Here is a 15,954-nt window from a genome sequence, read left to right as displayed (position 1 = left end):
GGAATACTCTCTGCACAACTGTTCGGTGCTTGGCTGATAAAATAGTTGTATCAAGGGACTTTCCCAAGACTATAATTAGCAATGAAGTAAAACTTTCAGACTTTCATTCTTCTCTCTTTTGGGTCACTTCAGCAATGACATAATCTTGGTGGGACACAACGCTCTTCTTACCAACGTCTCGGCAACACCTGCACTGTTCTTCCTAAATCACAGTCTGGTAGGGAAATATGAGCTGAAGTCAAGGTTTGCTCTTCTACTCACTCTGTGGAATAATGGGTGCATGAGCTGTGATTAGTACATGTTAGTGATCAGATGAGGTGAAGCCAGCTGTGCTTGCTGTGATATGGACACATGCTGAGACTTATTACCCACAATGCCCCTGTCTCCTTGTAGGCAGTGCACATCAACATGAAAAACAAAGTCTACCCACCCACCAGTGGCAGGAAGCATTGAACTGGTTTCAGATTTTTGTGTCACCTCTGAATCAAAGCACTGGTTTCCATGCGTTCATCTCTGAATTATTAATCTTCCCTGCATCCCCTAGAAACTCCCACCATGTTTTCAAATACTCAGCCTCCATCAACTTGCTTCAAAAGTGGTTTGTGCTTTCCCCTTCTAATACTGTCTGCAGTGTCATGTCCAAATGGAAAAACCACAGAGGTAGATCGAGCTCAGGAACGCCACATTCTCAGCCCCTCTGACATCGTGTAGTGAATGCTGGAAAAATGACATGGCAACAAGTGAAGCACCTTCACACACACTATTCTGGAGCTGTTCTCACAAAGCATGGCAAACTCTCCCATCACCTGGGAGTGCTCTTAGCACCGCTGGTGCTCACGCTGCAGTATGTCTGCGTGAACAGAAGCTTCTTCATGCTGCATGTAGAAGGGGATTCCATGAAGTGAAGGATGCATTTTTCATGGTTTTTATAAAGATGCCTTAAACACCTTTAAGTACAACTGCTGCAGGAAAAGAGAATTAGGACTCACCCTGCTTCCATTACTTGACTGCAATTTTGTCTTAGTCTTCAATGGTTGCAGGTTCCAGCCTGAGGTATCAGGAAAAGCGAGGTATTCTTTGCTGCTCCTGTGCTCACAGAATAGCATGCTGTTGTGAGCAAAATCTGGGGACTCAATCTCTCTTGGAAACCACAGGCTTTATGATCATTAACAGTGAGACTGTTTTAGAAAGGAATACAGGTATTCCCTATTTCACCTCATCAAAAGACACTGTTTTCAATCCAGTGAGACCATCTCCCTGTGATGTCAGAGGGGAGGAGTTCAGTCTGCAAATACACCTATGCCCAGCATTGCTGCCTGCACACTTGCACAGGATTCTGTTCCTCAGCTGAAAGGCTATCATCTCTCAAAACATGAATACAGTGCAAATAACTTCCTGTATGCCACTGACTCCCTTTAGGAAAGGTGCTGAGAAACACAGATCTCAGCTTGATAAATGCCAGTCTTCAGCTTTTCATCAGCTCTCCATGGACAAATCCCTTGATTGTGGAAAGAAAATTCATATTTGTCTTGTGCATGAGTTTAGACACCATGAAGAGACAAAAAGCCTACAAGGAAACAGGGGGTTGTATCTGCAGTGGCTGAAAGCTTGCACCAGAAATGTTACACCATTTAACTGAAACAGAATTAATTGATGAGTTTATATAGAAAGAGGTAGCTTTACCCTAGGAGCTAAATGCCTAAAGGGCTTATTTTTCTTCTCTCTCTCTTTCAGATCTGTAGAAATACAAAGCAGTTGTGGGTTTCCAGAACAGCACCTGAAAAACTCAGTTTTGCATCTAAAATTCTGCTTCACATGATACATTTGGCATGTTCGCTTTTTGCTTTAAGATAAAGAAAATAAACAAACAAACGAAAAAAAAACCCTTTACAAAGCACCCTCTAACCCAGAGTCTTGGCTGAATTAGCTGGATCCCAAAATTGGAAATGTGTTGACACTTCAAATACTTCTGGCTTGAGTCAACTTCTGCTCACATTTAGCTTTAAGGTCTGGCTGAGCAGCATCATACCCAAGCTGATCAGCAGAGGTGGGAGGCTTAGGTCTGAGTTTGACTATGCACAATGAGAAATGACACAATCCTGATGAGGCTGGATGGCCATGCCAGTCACATGACACAACGACATTAAACAAGAATGCCATCTTAACATATGCTTTAATGCTGCACATTTAACATGTGAATCACCCTGAAGTGCATGATTTCAGCCTTTGGTACTAAGATGTAGTTCTTCAGCTGGCATTTTCATAGCTAGCTATGACTCACTAGGATCACTGATCAGAAATGTGCACCTCCCATTAGTGAACTTCAAAGTTTTATTATGATAATGGATGTCACAAGACAAATATATTTCAATGTTCAGCAGTAGCTCTGAGCTGCAAGTTCCTTGAACTGCTTCTGAACAGTGAAGGATTATAACACAGTGGTACAACTGTGGGGCACATCTTGTTGCACTAGCTCTGCTCCAGGTTAGCTCAGTAGTTCATGTCACAGGAAATGCCATGACATCTGGTCATCTTCCTGCTGCTCATGTTAACAAAGAACATTGCATGTTGGGACACACAGTTATCAAAGATCACATTCATATTAAATATGAAGATTGCTGCTGACTTAATATCATAACAGACATGCTATGTTAAAATAATTGTCAGAGTAGCTCCCAGCTGAGCAAAGTTTGTGTGGCCTGATTCAAGGGTCATCATATATTCCCATGAGACTGTATGATTGGAAGTTGTCACACCGCTCTGCTGTCATCGTCTCTGCCAAATGATGGCATCACTGTGAACACTGTGCTGAAGGCTGTGTGCTGAATCTGAGCAAGTAGGCACACTACTGCTTCAGTAGCAAAGCCTTCCTCTGAAAACACTCCTGCAGTGCATAGGCCAAGCACAACTTCCCTTACCAAGCTCAGCCCTGGCCATTCCCACAGGGCCTGAGGAACGGGAAGGATGGAATAAATAGTCTCTCTATTGATTGCCTTAACTCTGACCTTATGTTCTCATTCTCAGTATTTCTTGACCTCTTTTTCAGTCACTTTTGTCAAACATCCTCCTGTGGAAGACTGTCTTGAAAGGAGATATAGTCAGAGTTATTTTGGAGAAAGCAGTTTCTGTCTTCTGTTCCTGGAGGTCCCCAGTCAGGAACCTTACAGACCTCTGGAAGAGAAATGCACCAGGGCCTGTGCTACAGAAAACATTTACAAACAGAAGTTACCTGCTCTTAGATGTAAATACTGTAAATTCAGAATGTAATGTGTTTGGGAACAGATTTCAGTAACGAAACCTGAAACTGTATGCAAGCTGTTCCACCTGTTCTCAGCAGTTCTTGTAGCTGTTGCAGCTCCTGTGAATGACAGTAATAGCGACAGCAGCAATTACTTGTGGATGGTTTCTCTAAGTAGCACCTCATTGTCCCTAAAAGTCTTGTGGTACTCCTGGAAATGTTCTGTCTTTAGAGAAGAGCTTCAGTTTTGACTCAGCTTCAGTTCTCCAAATGCCTTACTGAAAGACAGCAACACAGGCTCTGGCTGCTGCATCATCTGGGCTTTCATGCTGCCTAACCAGAAGAATGCACCATGCTTTAGATGAGATGAGAAGAGATGCTCAAGGGCCATCCCTTCATGGCAGTAGCAGTCAGTCCAGCATGGCTGCATCTCACTCCTTAGCAGCACTTCTGTTTTTAGAGTCGTCTGTGGTAGGACCTTTGGTAATATTGCTACACTTAGGACAGCCCCAGAATTGGAAAATGTGTTCTGAAATCAGTCATCCACTAACTGCTCTTTACATTATTTTCTGAATTTACAGTAGTTTCATAAAAGAGAGGAATTTTCACAATGAAAGAGAGTGACTGACATCGTCAAATATTCTATTTACAGCTAACTTCCTACGAAATACGTCTAATCTTTGACATAACCAAGAGTATAAAAATTTCAGAGATGAAAGGCCATGACTTTCAGAAAAAGAAATGAGAAACATTTAACTTGACAGGACTCAAAAATGCCAAACATCCAGGGGCAGGAGGAATAAAGGAGAGGAGGACAAACTGCATTTTCCTTCAACAGTGCTAGGCAACAAGGTGCTGGTAAGGAGGACAGGGCCTGTAAATAGAAGAGCACAATGCAGCAGTTGTGTGTCACAGGGCACGAGGTTAGGTGGAGGGTCTGCTGCCTTTGAGAAAGACGGGGATCAGAGAAACATACTATTTACTGTGAACACTGGAATCAAAGGGAGGTGGTGGTAGCCCTTGAGGTGTGAAGGACAGGAAGGGTTAAAAAGAGAAAGAGGGTGAAGAACTGGTGACCCCTGAAAACTGTGGGACATACTTGCATATAAATGCTGGGAGGCTGCATGGAGAAGAAAGCAGTGTACCTCACTGGACAGACATAGGAGGCTAGGGGTCTTTGGCAGGAAGGAGAGGATGCTTTTCAGAAACACAAGATACATAAAGAGGTTACTGAGTTCTGACATCACATGAGAGGCAGTGGGAGTTACAGATGCTTTTCACTAGTATCTCTAGGAGACCAAATGGGGTTGCAGGCATATGATCCAGTACCCCTCTAGCAACATCAGGTGAGAGAGAGCCAGCTGGACCTCAAAAGAGGTCTCTGCAAAGGGCCAACGTCTTGTACAGGTAAGCTGTTTAAGATGCCATGCCTGGTCTCTATTAAAAGCCGAGAATATTCGAGTTCACAAACTTCACAGAAGATAAGTGCAAGCACTTTTTAGAAATAAGAGGCACAGCATGCCTGATTTCAGAAGGGTCCCAAAATGCAATTAAACTAACTGCACTCAGCATAGGACCCAGTGGTTAGCAACTAAGCAGTGCAGGGAGGAGAGATCATGTGTGAAACACTAGTCTCTAGCAGAAGGTCATAATGTGCATTTAGGGCTGAATCCAGCAGAGAGATAAAAACATGTAGTAGAGTGAGATCCAGAGACTTTATTCCATACAGTGGTAATAACCACAAGTTTGGTACCCACTGAAAGGTGGCTTATTAGTCCAGCTAGGCTGACACTGTCAGCATAGGCATTAGTAGGGGGACAAGTGACAAGTTAAGGATGTAGTCACTGGAACACCCTTAGGGGTATGTCAGTTTGAGAAATTTGCTCCCTCATGCTACAGTTTGAAACACCATCAGCTGTGTTAGCACCACACGGAATTGTAACCCACTGTTGCAATCATCTGGTTAGAAAAAACCTTCCCCAGGAGAAGGGTTCCTTTTAGCTCACAGTACCCTGCTGAACTGGCACCTTGCTGACCCTCACCAATGGTCCACATCAGCATCATGGAACTGCTGTAAATTGTCATGTCTGCTATGATCAAGAAGTTGCCAGTCAGATCAGCTTACTGTGGCTTTGCTACCAAAGAGAGCGTTTGTGTGGCTACCTCCTGAAATGGTAGCATGAGACTGGAGTTTTGGAGTCACTTCCTGTTTAACTTTTCATATCAAAGCTTACAAGTGTTTGTTCTCAAATCTCAGTCTCTAATTTAGATGTGGTTTTGTTTTTTATTTTGTTTTACAGTTAGATCAGTGAGCAAACAGGGGTGAAACCAAGGGCAAAAGGGGCCACTGCCTCCATGAAAGTAACAGGTCAGAATAAAATTACGTGTGCAGGCACTTCAATGGGATTGGCACTGCAGACATGCAGAGAGAATGGCAGGTGGCTGGGGCTGTGCTGGATTCTGCCTAGGCCAAGAGGACCATGGATAGGATTATGGTGCTCAAAGAGCATGAAGGTCACAGCTACAGTGTAGGAGAAGGAAACTGGTGTCTCCTACATGTTTTGAAGGCTAAAGGAATCCTAGTACAATTTTGGAAGAAAAAGAGCCTTCTGCATATCCTGGAGGTTCATATCATAACTTTCTGGGTTGTGATCTTTTCAGATCTCATAGCTTGACAATGCTCTGAGCAGGTCTGCACTGGGAAAAGAGAACTACAGGGGTGAGAAGATCTGGCATGATGAGGCAGTCAGTAGACACCTCTGAGGCAACACTGGACTCAAAGGCTCACTGGTGAGAGGAGGTGCTGCATGGAGGTGTGTGTGTAATTCAGTGCTGGTGCTAAGAAGAATACAGTTGATGTGAGTGCCAAAAGGGGAGCAAATCTGAAGTCTGACTGCTTGTCATTGTTAAGGACCACATGCAATTTCTCCTAATTACATACTGCCAAGAAATCTCTCTGTAGTTCAGTCAGAACTAATTCATCCCAGAAATTGAATTGATTTGTATCTTAGCTAAGAAAGGTCATGTGTAATGTTGCTGTGGCCTTTTTAAAGGCTATCATATTCCACCCTAGTGATGGCTTTCTTTCAGCTGTAACTGCGCAGAGTTCTAAATATACAGTCTGACAACATTTGGAGATCCTTTGAAATGAAAAGCACTAGAATAACATACATTGTTATTAATTGTTCAGGAAAAAACATTTAAAAGTGGAACCCACAACTAAATACAGCAATTTAACAATAGAATCAAGACAGAGAAGGAACATGAAACAACAGGAAGGCAATTTAAAGGGAAAAAGCAACAGTGAAAGGCTCTGTTTGTGGTGGATATAGAGAGGAGCCATGACCAAACAATGCCAACTTCTAGAAAGTATGTCTCAGCATTTTCTCTGACCTGTGCAGCTCAGAAGTCTGACATCTCTGAAATATCCCTCAAAATGCACCCTGTACTATGCAGCACATTTACAGGCCACTTCTACTTATGCACTTCCCTGCCATTTTGGGTACCTAAACTCTGCACAATCCCCTCCCCTGACCAGTGACCAGTGTCTTACCGTGCTGCGACCACAGGCGACTTCTTTCCGGGATCTAGTGTGGACCCGGCTGGTTCTTCCCCCAGTGATCGTGTATCTTTATTCAGCTGCTGTAGCCGGGAACTTAGCTCACTGATCACAGTTGGCTTGTCATCATCAGCCCCATGGATTGGCCTGCTCTCCATGGGGTCCCCCCATAGCTTGGACCTTCTCTGAAAGAGGTAGCGTGGCCGGCCAATGCTGGCTGATGCCAGAGTGGCCGCATGTTGCTGGGAGATGAGCTCGCTGTCCGAAGACTGCTTCAAAAGTGGGTCCCTGAAAGTAACTGGCCCCTTGCTGAGCTGGGACTTGAGTTTTGGCTTTGGAGGCACTGGTGGCTTCTCGAGTATAAAAGTTTGTCCATCCGCAAAGGAAGTGTATGTGTCAGTAGGCTCCCCGCTTTCTGAGGACAACGTAGACATGCTGGAGACCGTAGAGATGGTGCTTGTGGTCTCCAGGTGATGGTCACTTGAACTTCTGGTGTCCACCTCTTCCACTCCCGAGTCTGCAGCAGACTCTGGGGCTACGGGGGCATCAGAGGGCTTCCCTGAGGGTGTTCCGCCAGTGGTAGAAGGTGCTACTGCTGCCGCTGGTATGGATGGCGTGCTAGGCGTAGCCAGGTGGCTGACTGGTGTGCCAGGGGTGGTGACCAGTACCCCGTTTGCAAACTCATCTGGTGGAGGCACCAGCCCTATCTTGGCCAGCTCCTCCCTAGTCTCTTCATCACTTGAAGACAACTGAGCTGGTGGGAGGGTAACCGTGTAGGGCTCCACTTCTTCCTCCGAACTCCCTTGTCCCAGCGTCTTGTCAGAGGCTGGACTGACTGGAGGCTTTCCCACAGGACTAGGCTGAGCCTCTGCTTTGGGAGACTCTGCTGGCTCTGTGCATGTTTCAGGGACAGCTGGTTTCTCCTCTTTCACCTCAAGTTCTATCTCATCTTGGCCATTACTTGTGGCATGAACCATGATGAGGCCAGCGGTCTTCTGCTGTGATGTATCCACTATACTAATGATCATGGACTTCTTGTCTTCTTGTTTTTTCTCCTCTTTTCCAGGTGTTTCTGCTCTTGCTTCAGTTTCTTTTCTCAGTGTGGATGGAGTGCCCCACTGGCTCTTTGTAGGGGCCAAAGTCCCAGAGTCTGTTCCAATTGCCGCTTTGCCCCCAGGAGAATATGCAGGTGACACTAAACTCTCCAACTCCCCCCTCTCTGGTTCTTTGGTTTGGATGTCCACAAACAGAGGTGCTGCTCTTTCTGAATCTGGGCTGTGAATTGGGGTGGGTGACCGGGATGGGACTTGAGTTGAGAGGGCCCGTTCCCTTGCGGCCAGCGCAAGCGCCAGTGGTGAGTTTGGATCCAGGGGCTTTCCTGTTAGGGGGTGGATGAATGTTGATGATGAGCTGCTAATTAATGGCTTTAAAGCTGAGACAGGGGAAGGCAGTAGTACATCTCGGCTTCCTAACAACCGCTCATCAATAGACCTGGACTGCTGCAAGGATGGCATGTCACTGCTGGGGGGGCTTCCTTCAATGGCCCCAACTGAGAGGAAGACAGTGGATTTCCGCTTCTCATCCAGACGACGTTCTCTGTCCTTCATGACACCAGCAATGGCAGTGGCGAAAGGGATGCTTGTGGCTTCAACCTGAGCAATGCCAGTGTGGTGCTGATACTCCACTCCACTCAGGCGATGGCTCCTGCGGGTGGGAGATGGTTCCCGTGTAAAGCCTCCAGTGATAGACAGTGCTGCTCTTTCCTGTGCATCCTCTACTTGTAGCTGCTTCACAAGAGGACTCTTCTTTCTCTGTGGCTTAGTGGGAGCAAACAGGCTGACATTGAACTGACCCATATTGGCATAAGGGTTGTCAATCACTCTCCCCTTCCTTTTCAGCTTTTCTGGGGGGGTTGCAGATGGGCCAGGTCGGGGGATCTCTGTTGGCTCCACGGGAAGATGAGAGGAATCCTGTAGGATTATCATGGATCGGGCCCTCTTCTGCCTTTCAGGATAAGGTATGGAAGTCCTTGCCTGGTCATACATCTCAGCTGCACTAATGACCTGTGGGAGTCCATGGAGTTTGGCCTCCAGGCTTGGCTTAAAGCTTGATCGTATGGTATCATAAGCTCTTCCTGGAGGTGGAGGTGGAGAAAAGGAAGGAGGGGGGGCTGTGTCAAAGTAATATGGAGAAGGAGGTGGGGGTGGGGCTGTTTGAGGTGGTGGTGGAATCCCATGTCCTTCTCTAACAGTGTCTTGCATTGATGTGCTCCGGGGAAACTTCCCATCTAGCAAAGAAGCAGCAAGTTTCTCGTCTTCACCTAGAAAACCAGAAGAACAATGAAATGAGAAAGGACTTCTCCAGAGCATCCAGAGTGACAGTACTACAAATTGCATATAAGACATCCCTTTCTTCTCCCCATTCCACTTTCTTTCTGAACTGACTTTCCAGTTCATATTTTCTTTCTTTGGTGTGAGCAATTGTAGTCCAGCTCTTTGTTCATGTATTTAGACACTCGGCACAGAAGGGCAGTCACAGATTCTTACAATGTCTTATATTGTTATAAATCCATCGGACAGTCCTGCCTAACACTCTCCAGGCCAATGCAACACTGACACAGTCAAACACTTGTTCTATCAAACTTCCTGACACATAACTACCAAAGTGTGAGACAGTTGAGTGCAACCAGGCTGTGTAACTTAAAGCAAGCTCTGCCATCTTTCATGTGCAGATTCTCACACTCTCCAACTAGCTGTTCTCATGTTACACTTCCCTCTTCTTCCCTGTGAGGGGTTACATATGTTTAAATGTGCTAGACTGAATTCAGAAGCAGAGTCTAGTAGAAATGCAAGTTAAGTTCCCACAGAAAGTCAAATTCTGCCATTCCTACTACTAACTTACTGCCTGGGTACACAGTGAGAACTTTCTCAGATACCAGTAATACTCAGTGAAAGAATATCAGAATTGTACTATGAAAAGCAGAAAAGCAGCATAAAGGAAAACATATTAATAAAGTAAGGATAGTGACAGAGAGGATAGAGGATGCAAGTTAGCCAGTTTTGCTTGCTCTAGTCTTCTCTTAGAGCCTGCCCCTCTTTACACAGGCCTGCTTTGCTATTCTGATCACTTATTTGCTATACCTGATTTATTTAATCACAGTTCAGCTGTTTTCAAGGTTTAAAGGTAGTCTTTAAAGAAAATGCCTAAGAGGCTTAAAGCCACATCTTGGCACAGCAGTATGATGACCATCTTCTGTTGTCTCCAATGCTTTTTCTTTAATGCCCACAAGCATTCAAAGTGCTCTGGCATCTGTGTACTGCATTACATTAGCAGTTTCACCAAATGCCTGTGGATATAGTCTGCTGGGAGGAAAAGGGAATATTTTTGCCAATCAGCATTGAATTTTACTTCTCATCACATTTTTCTTCTTCAAAGCCATGCTATTTTTACTGAATGCTTTATAAAGATTTTTGATACCAAGCGGCATAATGAGCTGGAAACATGAAACCAGTTTAAAGAGAGACTGGACAAAGCTAAGGAAGACAGTTTTTTGTTGGCTAGTATGTGCATAGAAACCACTGTGCTGAAACTAGTACCTGCCTGTGTAGGCATTCAGAAGAAATACCATATCTTCGCCCTGTCTTCACTCTTCCTTGGGCATCTTCTTATGGTCAGTATTTAAAACAGGAACTTGTGCTAGATAGAGCCATAGTTTGACTCAGTATAGATATTCTCATGTACTTAACAGCATAAGGATCCAAAAAGAAAGTCATGCTTTTATGCTTAGCTCTACTTCTCATTTAGGAATGGTCAGGTGTTGAAACTGAGCTCTGTGTTTGTTACCATGACCAGACTGTTAGAGTACCTGGTCTAGCACCCTTAAAGATTGTTTGCGGGATGTGCTGCCCATCTTGCAGACAGACACTGCTGTGCCTCAAGTGCAGAGATATTTCAGGATATAAAATAGGAAAGCTAGTTCATCTCTGTCTTTCCTAAATTTCCTAATCTGCAAAGCAGAATTGCAAAGTGGCTGCTGGACCAACAGACAGCATTATGAACAGCCACTGGCTGCTGATGATGCAAATTCTTGGCTGTTGACTATGAACAGCTGGCTGAATTGAACCTTTAGCAACCACAAGTCCAAGCTTACAGTCCTTCCTGTGGATCTTTTAATGCATTAAAAACAAAGTTTTTCAAGTGAGGAAAGGTGAAGGGGACAGTTAGATAAGCGTGTATTCACAGCATTGGTATTAGTTTTGTTCTGCTTTACATAGCTGTTTTTTCCACTTTTTCATTTTACTCTCTGCTTCCCACTTGACATTTCTCTGTACTGTAAGCATCTCTCCTGCATTTTTTTTTTAAATGAGGTGGTGAAGTGCTACTCTGTACACTTCAGAAAATGATACCTGGAGGACTACTGAGTTCAATGGCTAAGAGAACCTAGAGACACTAAAAAACAGTTTTGCAGGAATCTCATGAATTTTGACAAGGGCAAATGCAAAGTCCTACATCTGGGAAGGAAGAACCCCTTGCAACAAGACAGGCTGGGGATTGAGTAGCTTAGCAGCAACTCCATGAAAAAGAACTCAGGGGTCTTGGTAGACAGCAACCTGAACATGATCCAGCTCTGTGCTATGACAGCCAATGAGACCAAGAGCATCCAGGGCTATATGAACAGGACCAAAGACAGCAGGTAGAGGGAAGAGATTGTCCCCTCATTCACCCCTCATGAGACTACATCTACAATACTATATCCAGTGTTTAACCTCCCACAATACAAGGAAGACATCAACAAACTGAGAGTTCAATGGAGGGCCTCCGAGACAGTCAGGGCTGAAACACTTGCCCTGTGTGGACAGCCTGAGAGAGCTGGGCTTGCTCAGCCAGGAGAAGGAATGGCTTTAGTGGGAGGATCTAATAGCAGACCTCCTGTACCTATGGCAAGGTTATGAATGAGATGAAGCCAGGCTTTTCAAAGTAGTGCTTGGTGATAGGACAAGAGGCAATGGGTAAAATTGAAACAAGAGATTCAGAACAGATAAAAGGAGAAACTTCACAATGAGGACAGCCAAGCAGTGGAACAGGCTGCCCAGAGAGGTTGTGAAATCTCCATCCTTGGAAATTTTCACAATCACACTGGAAAAAGCCCTGAGCAATACAGTCTGATCTCATAATTGACCTTGCTTTGAGTAGGAGGTTGGACTAGAGACCTCCTGAAGTCCCTTCAGATTTGAATTATTCTTTAATCCTATGATAGAAGAGAGACTTCATTCCAGTTCTGATTCAATCTAACCATTGCCACTACTCCTAGGAATACCAGGAATAATGTCTGTTCTCTGTAAAAAAGAACATCTCCTATTGCTTCTCAGCAAGAAGATCAACACTCAAAAGAAATCACTGATGAAAGAGGTGGGAGGAAAGCATATTCTTGGCAGGCTCTTTCTTCACTACCTGCAACATTCACCATTCTGACACGGCTCCTCTGCTCACTTTATCTGTGTGCTTGCTAGCCAAGTCCTGCTTACACAACTATATCCATTTACTCATCTGCCTTTCCTCCTCTCTGCACTCTCTTATGTTCTGTTGATGTTTTGCCTTGGTGCTCCACTTGTTCATCTCTCCTTCAGTCCCGCTGAACGTAAGGGTAATGACTCTGGGTCAGACCAAAGGCATATCTAGCCCAGTTCCCTGCTTGAGAGTGACCAATAATAATCACATGAGGAAGAACAGAACAACACAGCAAGCATACAGTGGTATTTTGCCCCTTCCAAATACTTCGCCAGCTACCAGCAATTTGCTGATCAAGAACTGCCTGAGTCAGAGTGCCTTAGTATTTAACCCTCGGTGGACTCTTTTCTTCTATACTTTTGTCCAGTACTCTTTGAACTCATGCAAATTTCTAGCATTCACAATACCCTGCAGCAAAAGGCTCTGCAGCTTATTAGCACTATACACTGACTTACCTCCTTCTCCATTTTTGAACTTCCCTCTATCAGTTTAATTTTTACCAGTCTGTTTTGTAAAGACCTTTTACAGGTTTTTTTTGAATTGTATTGATATGTTATTATGTTTAATCTTTCACTACTGTTCCTAACATGGAAGTGAACCAATCTTTTTTTTCATGCTTCCTGTCTATATGTATATAGTATATTGTAAATACAGTCATACCGAGTAAATTCCATCTCTCTCTCTCTAAAATCTGACTTACAGGATATTCACTCTATAGCTAGTATCATCCCATGCTATCTGGACTCCAATGTATTTAATCTTGATCACGAATTATTAACAAAGTGCAAGCATTATTCTATCTATAACTTAATGTTGATTGAATTGTGATCATCAAATCACCTATTTATACTTTGCAAAATATAGACTTCAGTGCATAAAGAAACCACTCAGTGAAGTTTAAATATTATCATGCAAGTCAGACAAAACCCCTCCCTTAACATGGAGAATCATCTGTTTATAGTTAAGCATGGGGCTAATTACTATCGAGTTTTATTTACTGTCTACACAGGATATCGTTCTGCTCAGAGTGTCGCTGAAGTAAAAACAAGGGCAAACAATAATCTCTTGGGAGCCAGCTAAAAATCTGATGTCTTGATTAAGTATTGAATTTATGAGTACCATTTAATCCCTGGGGAGAAGGTGGACTATGCATAAACCCTTACAGAGATAACAAGCATACAGCCATACAAAAATCCCTTCAGTGAAAGCAATGCTGAGGACAAGGGTCTTGATAAAAGGTTAGGTGCCAGCCACATGATTTGTGAAAGCAGCCTAGCTGTTTTTAACTTGATGAAACGGATGGTGAGTGATTCTATTAGAGTTTATTTAAAATACTGCTAGCTAAAAACATGGTTTTCTTTTTTCTATCTCCACTCCTACTGACTGAAATGTTAACAGTTAACTATTTGTAGCAAATACATTCATTTTTTTTTTACTTTCATCTTAACATTTCCCTGTTGCTAAATGTTGTTTCATGTTAATGGGGAAATCACAACCCAAAGGAACGGCAGTCTGTATGAGAATTTGACTAACTCTTGCAGCATTTAGAACCTTCCACAAGACTCAAAGGCAACCCAAAAATAGCAGAGCATCTCTTTACTAATTTGAGCACTGATAGAATAGGGTATCAGCAGAGAAGAAACGGTTCCCAATAATAAGTCAGAGTCTCACCAACATGCAGCACAACAGCAGGGAAAGTTCCTGTAGGTTTTTAACTCTTGAACTAGATAATCTGTTTTGTCAGATCTCAACCTAGTAAATACCAACGTGACATCTGATATTCCCCTTGGGTCACAGGAACATATGTGACTTCTGATCTCTTTGCTTCCAAGCACACTTCACTGCTAGAGACTAAGTGCTCCTACCTCTTCCAGACCTTGTCCCTATACCACAAACCAATGTTCTGCCAGGTGAACACAAAACTTGGAAAGCTATTCCAAGTTCTCATGACAGATGGTGGAGGTGAGGCTGATCCCCAAGAAAAGAAAATACTCATCTATCACAAATGGCATGGTACTTTGTTCTGCCAGTGACCTTCCTTTTTGCCTGACTCAGACGGTTCATCTTCTATGTTCATAACTGGAAGATTACATGTCAATGAAAAATAAACAACTGTGTCCTTTTGCTAACTGCATTTGAGATTTTGTTACAGCTGTCTTCAAACAGCATATTCGGTATCTCCATAGTAGTGGTGCATATACGGTTCCTATAAAGAGTAGCAAGATATCATCAGGCTCACTCATGAACTATAGGGACTGGGGTATGCAGGACTAAAGAGCTTGAGTCAAAACAGATACCTCTCCAGCAATCAGGAGGGATCAGTGAAGAATACTGTCCTTGAACACCCCAGAATAATTGGTCTCAAATGAGAACACCCTCCTGTATGCACACCCCAAATACAGCTTGACATTACCACAAGCCTCATGGTAAGTCCCTCGCTACATTTTACAATATGTTCAATGCATTATTAATTTCTAAAGCAAACATAAAACCTCTCTATAACGCCTTCGGAATTGTTGCCATAACAGCCTAAATCCCTGTGAGAATGTAACTTTGTGCATTAATTTGGGATAGCTAACGAGGTACTCTTTCTATCTCACACTCCAATATTTTCAACTTTGCATTCCCTGTGTAGGGGTGACTGAGCAGGTCACAAAGCTGCCCCCGAGCTTTGCTGGTTTACAACTCAGAATATTAAGGTGCTAAATGCCAGTGCTCTGCTCATTTTCAAAAGTGGAAAGTGGGTGGGAGTTGCAGTTTTTGGTTTTGTTAGGCTGACATCAGTTCAAGGCAACAATGGCACACTGACAGGAGGAGGACAAGGAAAGTCAATAGCACTTCAAAGAAAAGTGAAAATAACAGATACTGTGGTGGTTGATGCTGCACAAAATTTAAATCACAATTCTTGCAAGCCTAAAAACCTACTTAGAAAAGTGGAAGGCATTGTGAGTCCATCCAGTATCTTTATAGAGGATGGTCGTGAAACAAAACCACTGAGAGAAGTGCCAATACTGATGGTAAAGCCTGTTCCTACTGTGCCAGATGCTTCGTACCAGGGCAGCCAAATTAGGATGCATCCTCACCAAGCTCCCGAGCTGGCAGGCAGAGCAGGAGGAGCCTGGCACTCTCAGCATTTTTTTGAATACCAAGTCACTTCTTATTTTCTCAGCAGTGACATGTTAGTCAATGAGATACACCTGCAACCTACAGCTAGTATTTGCAGCCCATGGTGTTTGTAATTGACAAGGGGACATGAACTATTCCTGTCCTTGCAAAAACACCATCTATATCATTCTGATGTTCAAGGGAGGGATTCAGCAGGTGCCATGACCATTCTGCAGACTTTCAAGTGTTTTTAATGTCTGATGTTGGAGCAGATGGCATGGTAGCTATCTTGGAAGTCTGTCAGAAATTCTCTTTTCTATCAGGCTCCACACTGCAATAAATTTCTTTTTTTTTCCAAATTTTTGTCACTGTATTTCTTCTGGTCTACTTTCTTTGTAACAAGTCAAACATTAATTACTTTTATCTCAAGAAATTTCTAGATGCAAACATGAAATGCTATGAAATGCTTTGACCTCTTTGCCACACATCCTTGGGAATCTTAATCAGCTGCATTTGTGGAGGATGCTGCAATACTCAAATAATT

The 15,954-nt window shown here is 43.6% G+C and overlaps 1 protein-coding gene across 8 annotated transcripts in view; it reads right to left on the bottom strand.

Annotated features, from left to right (window-relative positions):
* The window catches only part of SHANK3 (SH3 and multiple ankyrin repeat domains 3), a 402,299-nt gene that overhangs the window by 29,231 nt on the left and 357,114 nt on the right, over window positions 1-15,954 (bottom strand). For 3 of the 8 annotated variants that reach the window (XR_009958823.1, XM_062579216.1, XM_062579225.1), the window contains exons 20-21: window positions 6,792-9,117; window positions 1,684-1,736 (exon numbers count right to left, since the gene is read on the bottom strand). Coding sequence is in view for 7 of the 8 variants with exons in the window: in XM_062579216.1 (XP_062435200.1) it covers window positions 1,709-1,736; window positions 6,792-9,117 (2,354 nt within the window). In the remaining variant the exon portion in view is untranslated. Of the gene's footprint in view, window positions 1-1,683; window positions 1,737-2,317; window positions 3,172-3,194; window positions 3,359-6,791; window positions 9,118-15,954 lie in introns of those variants that run through there. The other 5 variants (XM_062579208.1, XM_062579199.1, XM_062579257.1 and 2 more) reach the window with 3 other exon arrangements.

The sequence above is a fragment of the Rhea pennata genome, chromosome 1 (assembly GCF_028389875.1).
Source record: "Rhea pennata isolate bPtePen1 chromosome 1, bPtePen1.pri, whole genome shotgun sequence".
Classification (NCBI taxonomy): domain Eukaryota; kingdom Metazoa; phylum Chordata; class Aves; order Rheiformes; family Rheidae; genus Rhea; species Rhea pennata.
This window is presented reverse-complemented; position numbering and strand designations above follow the sequence as displayed.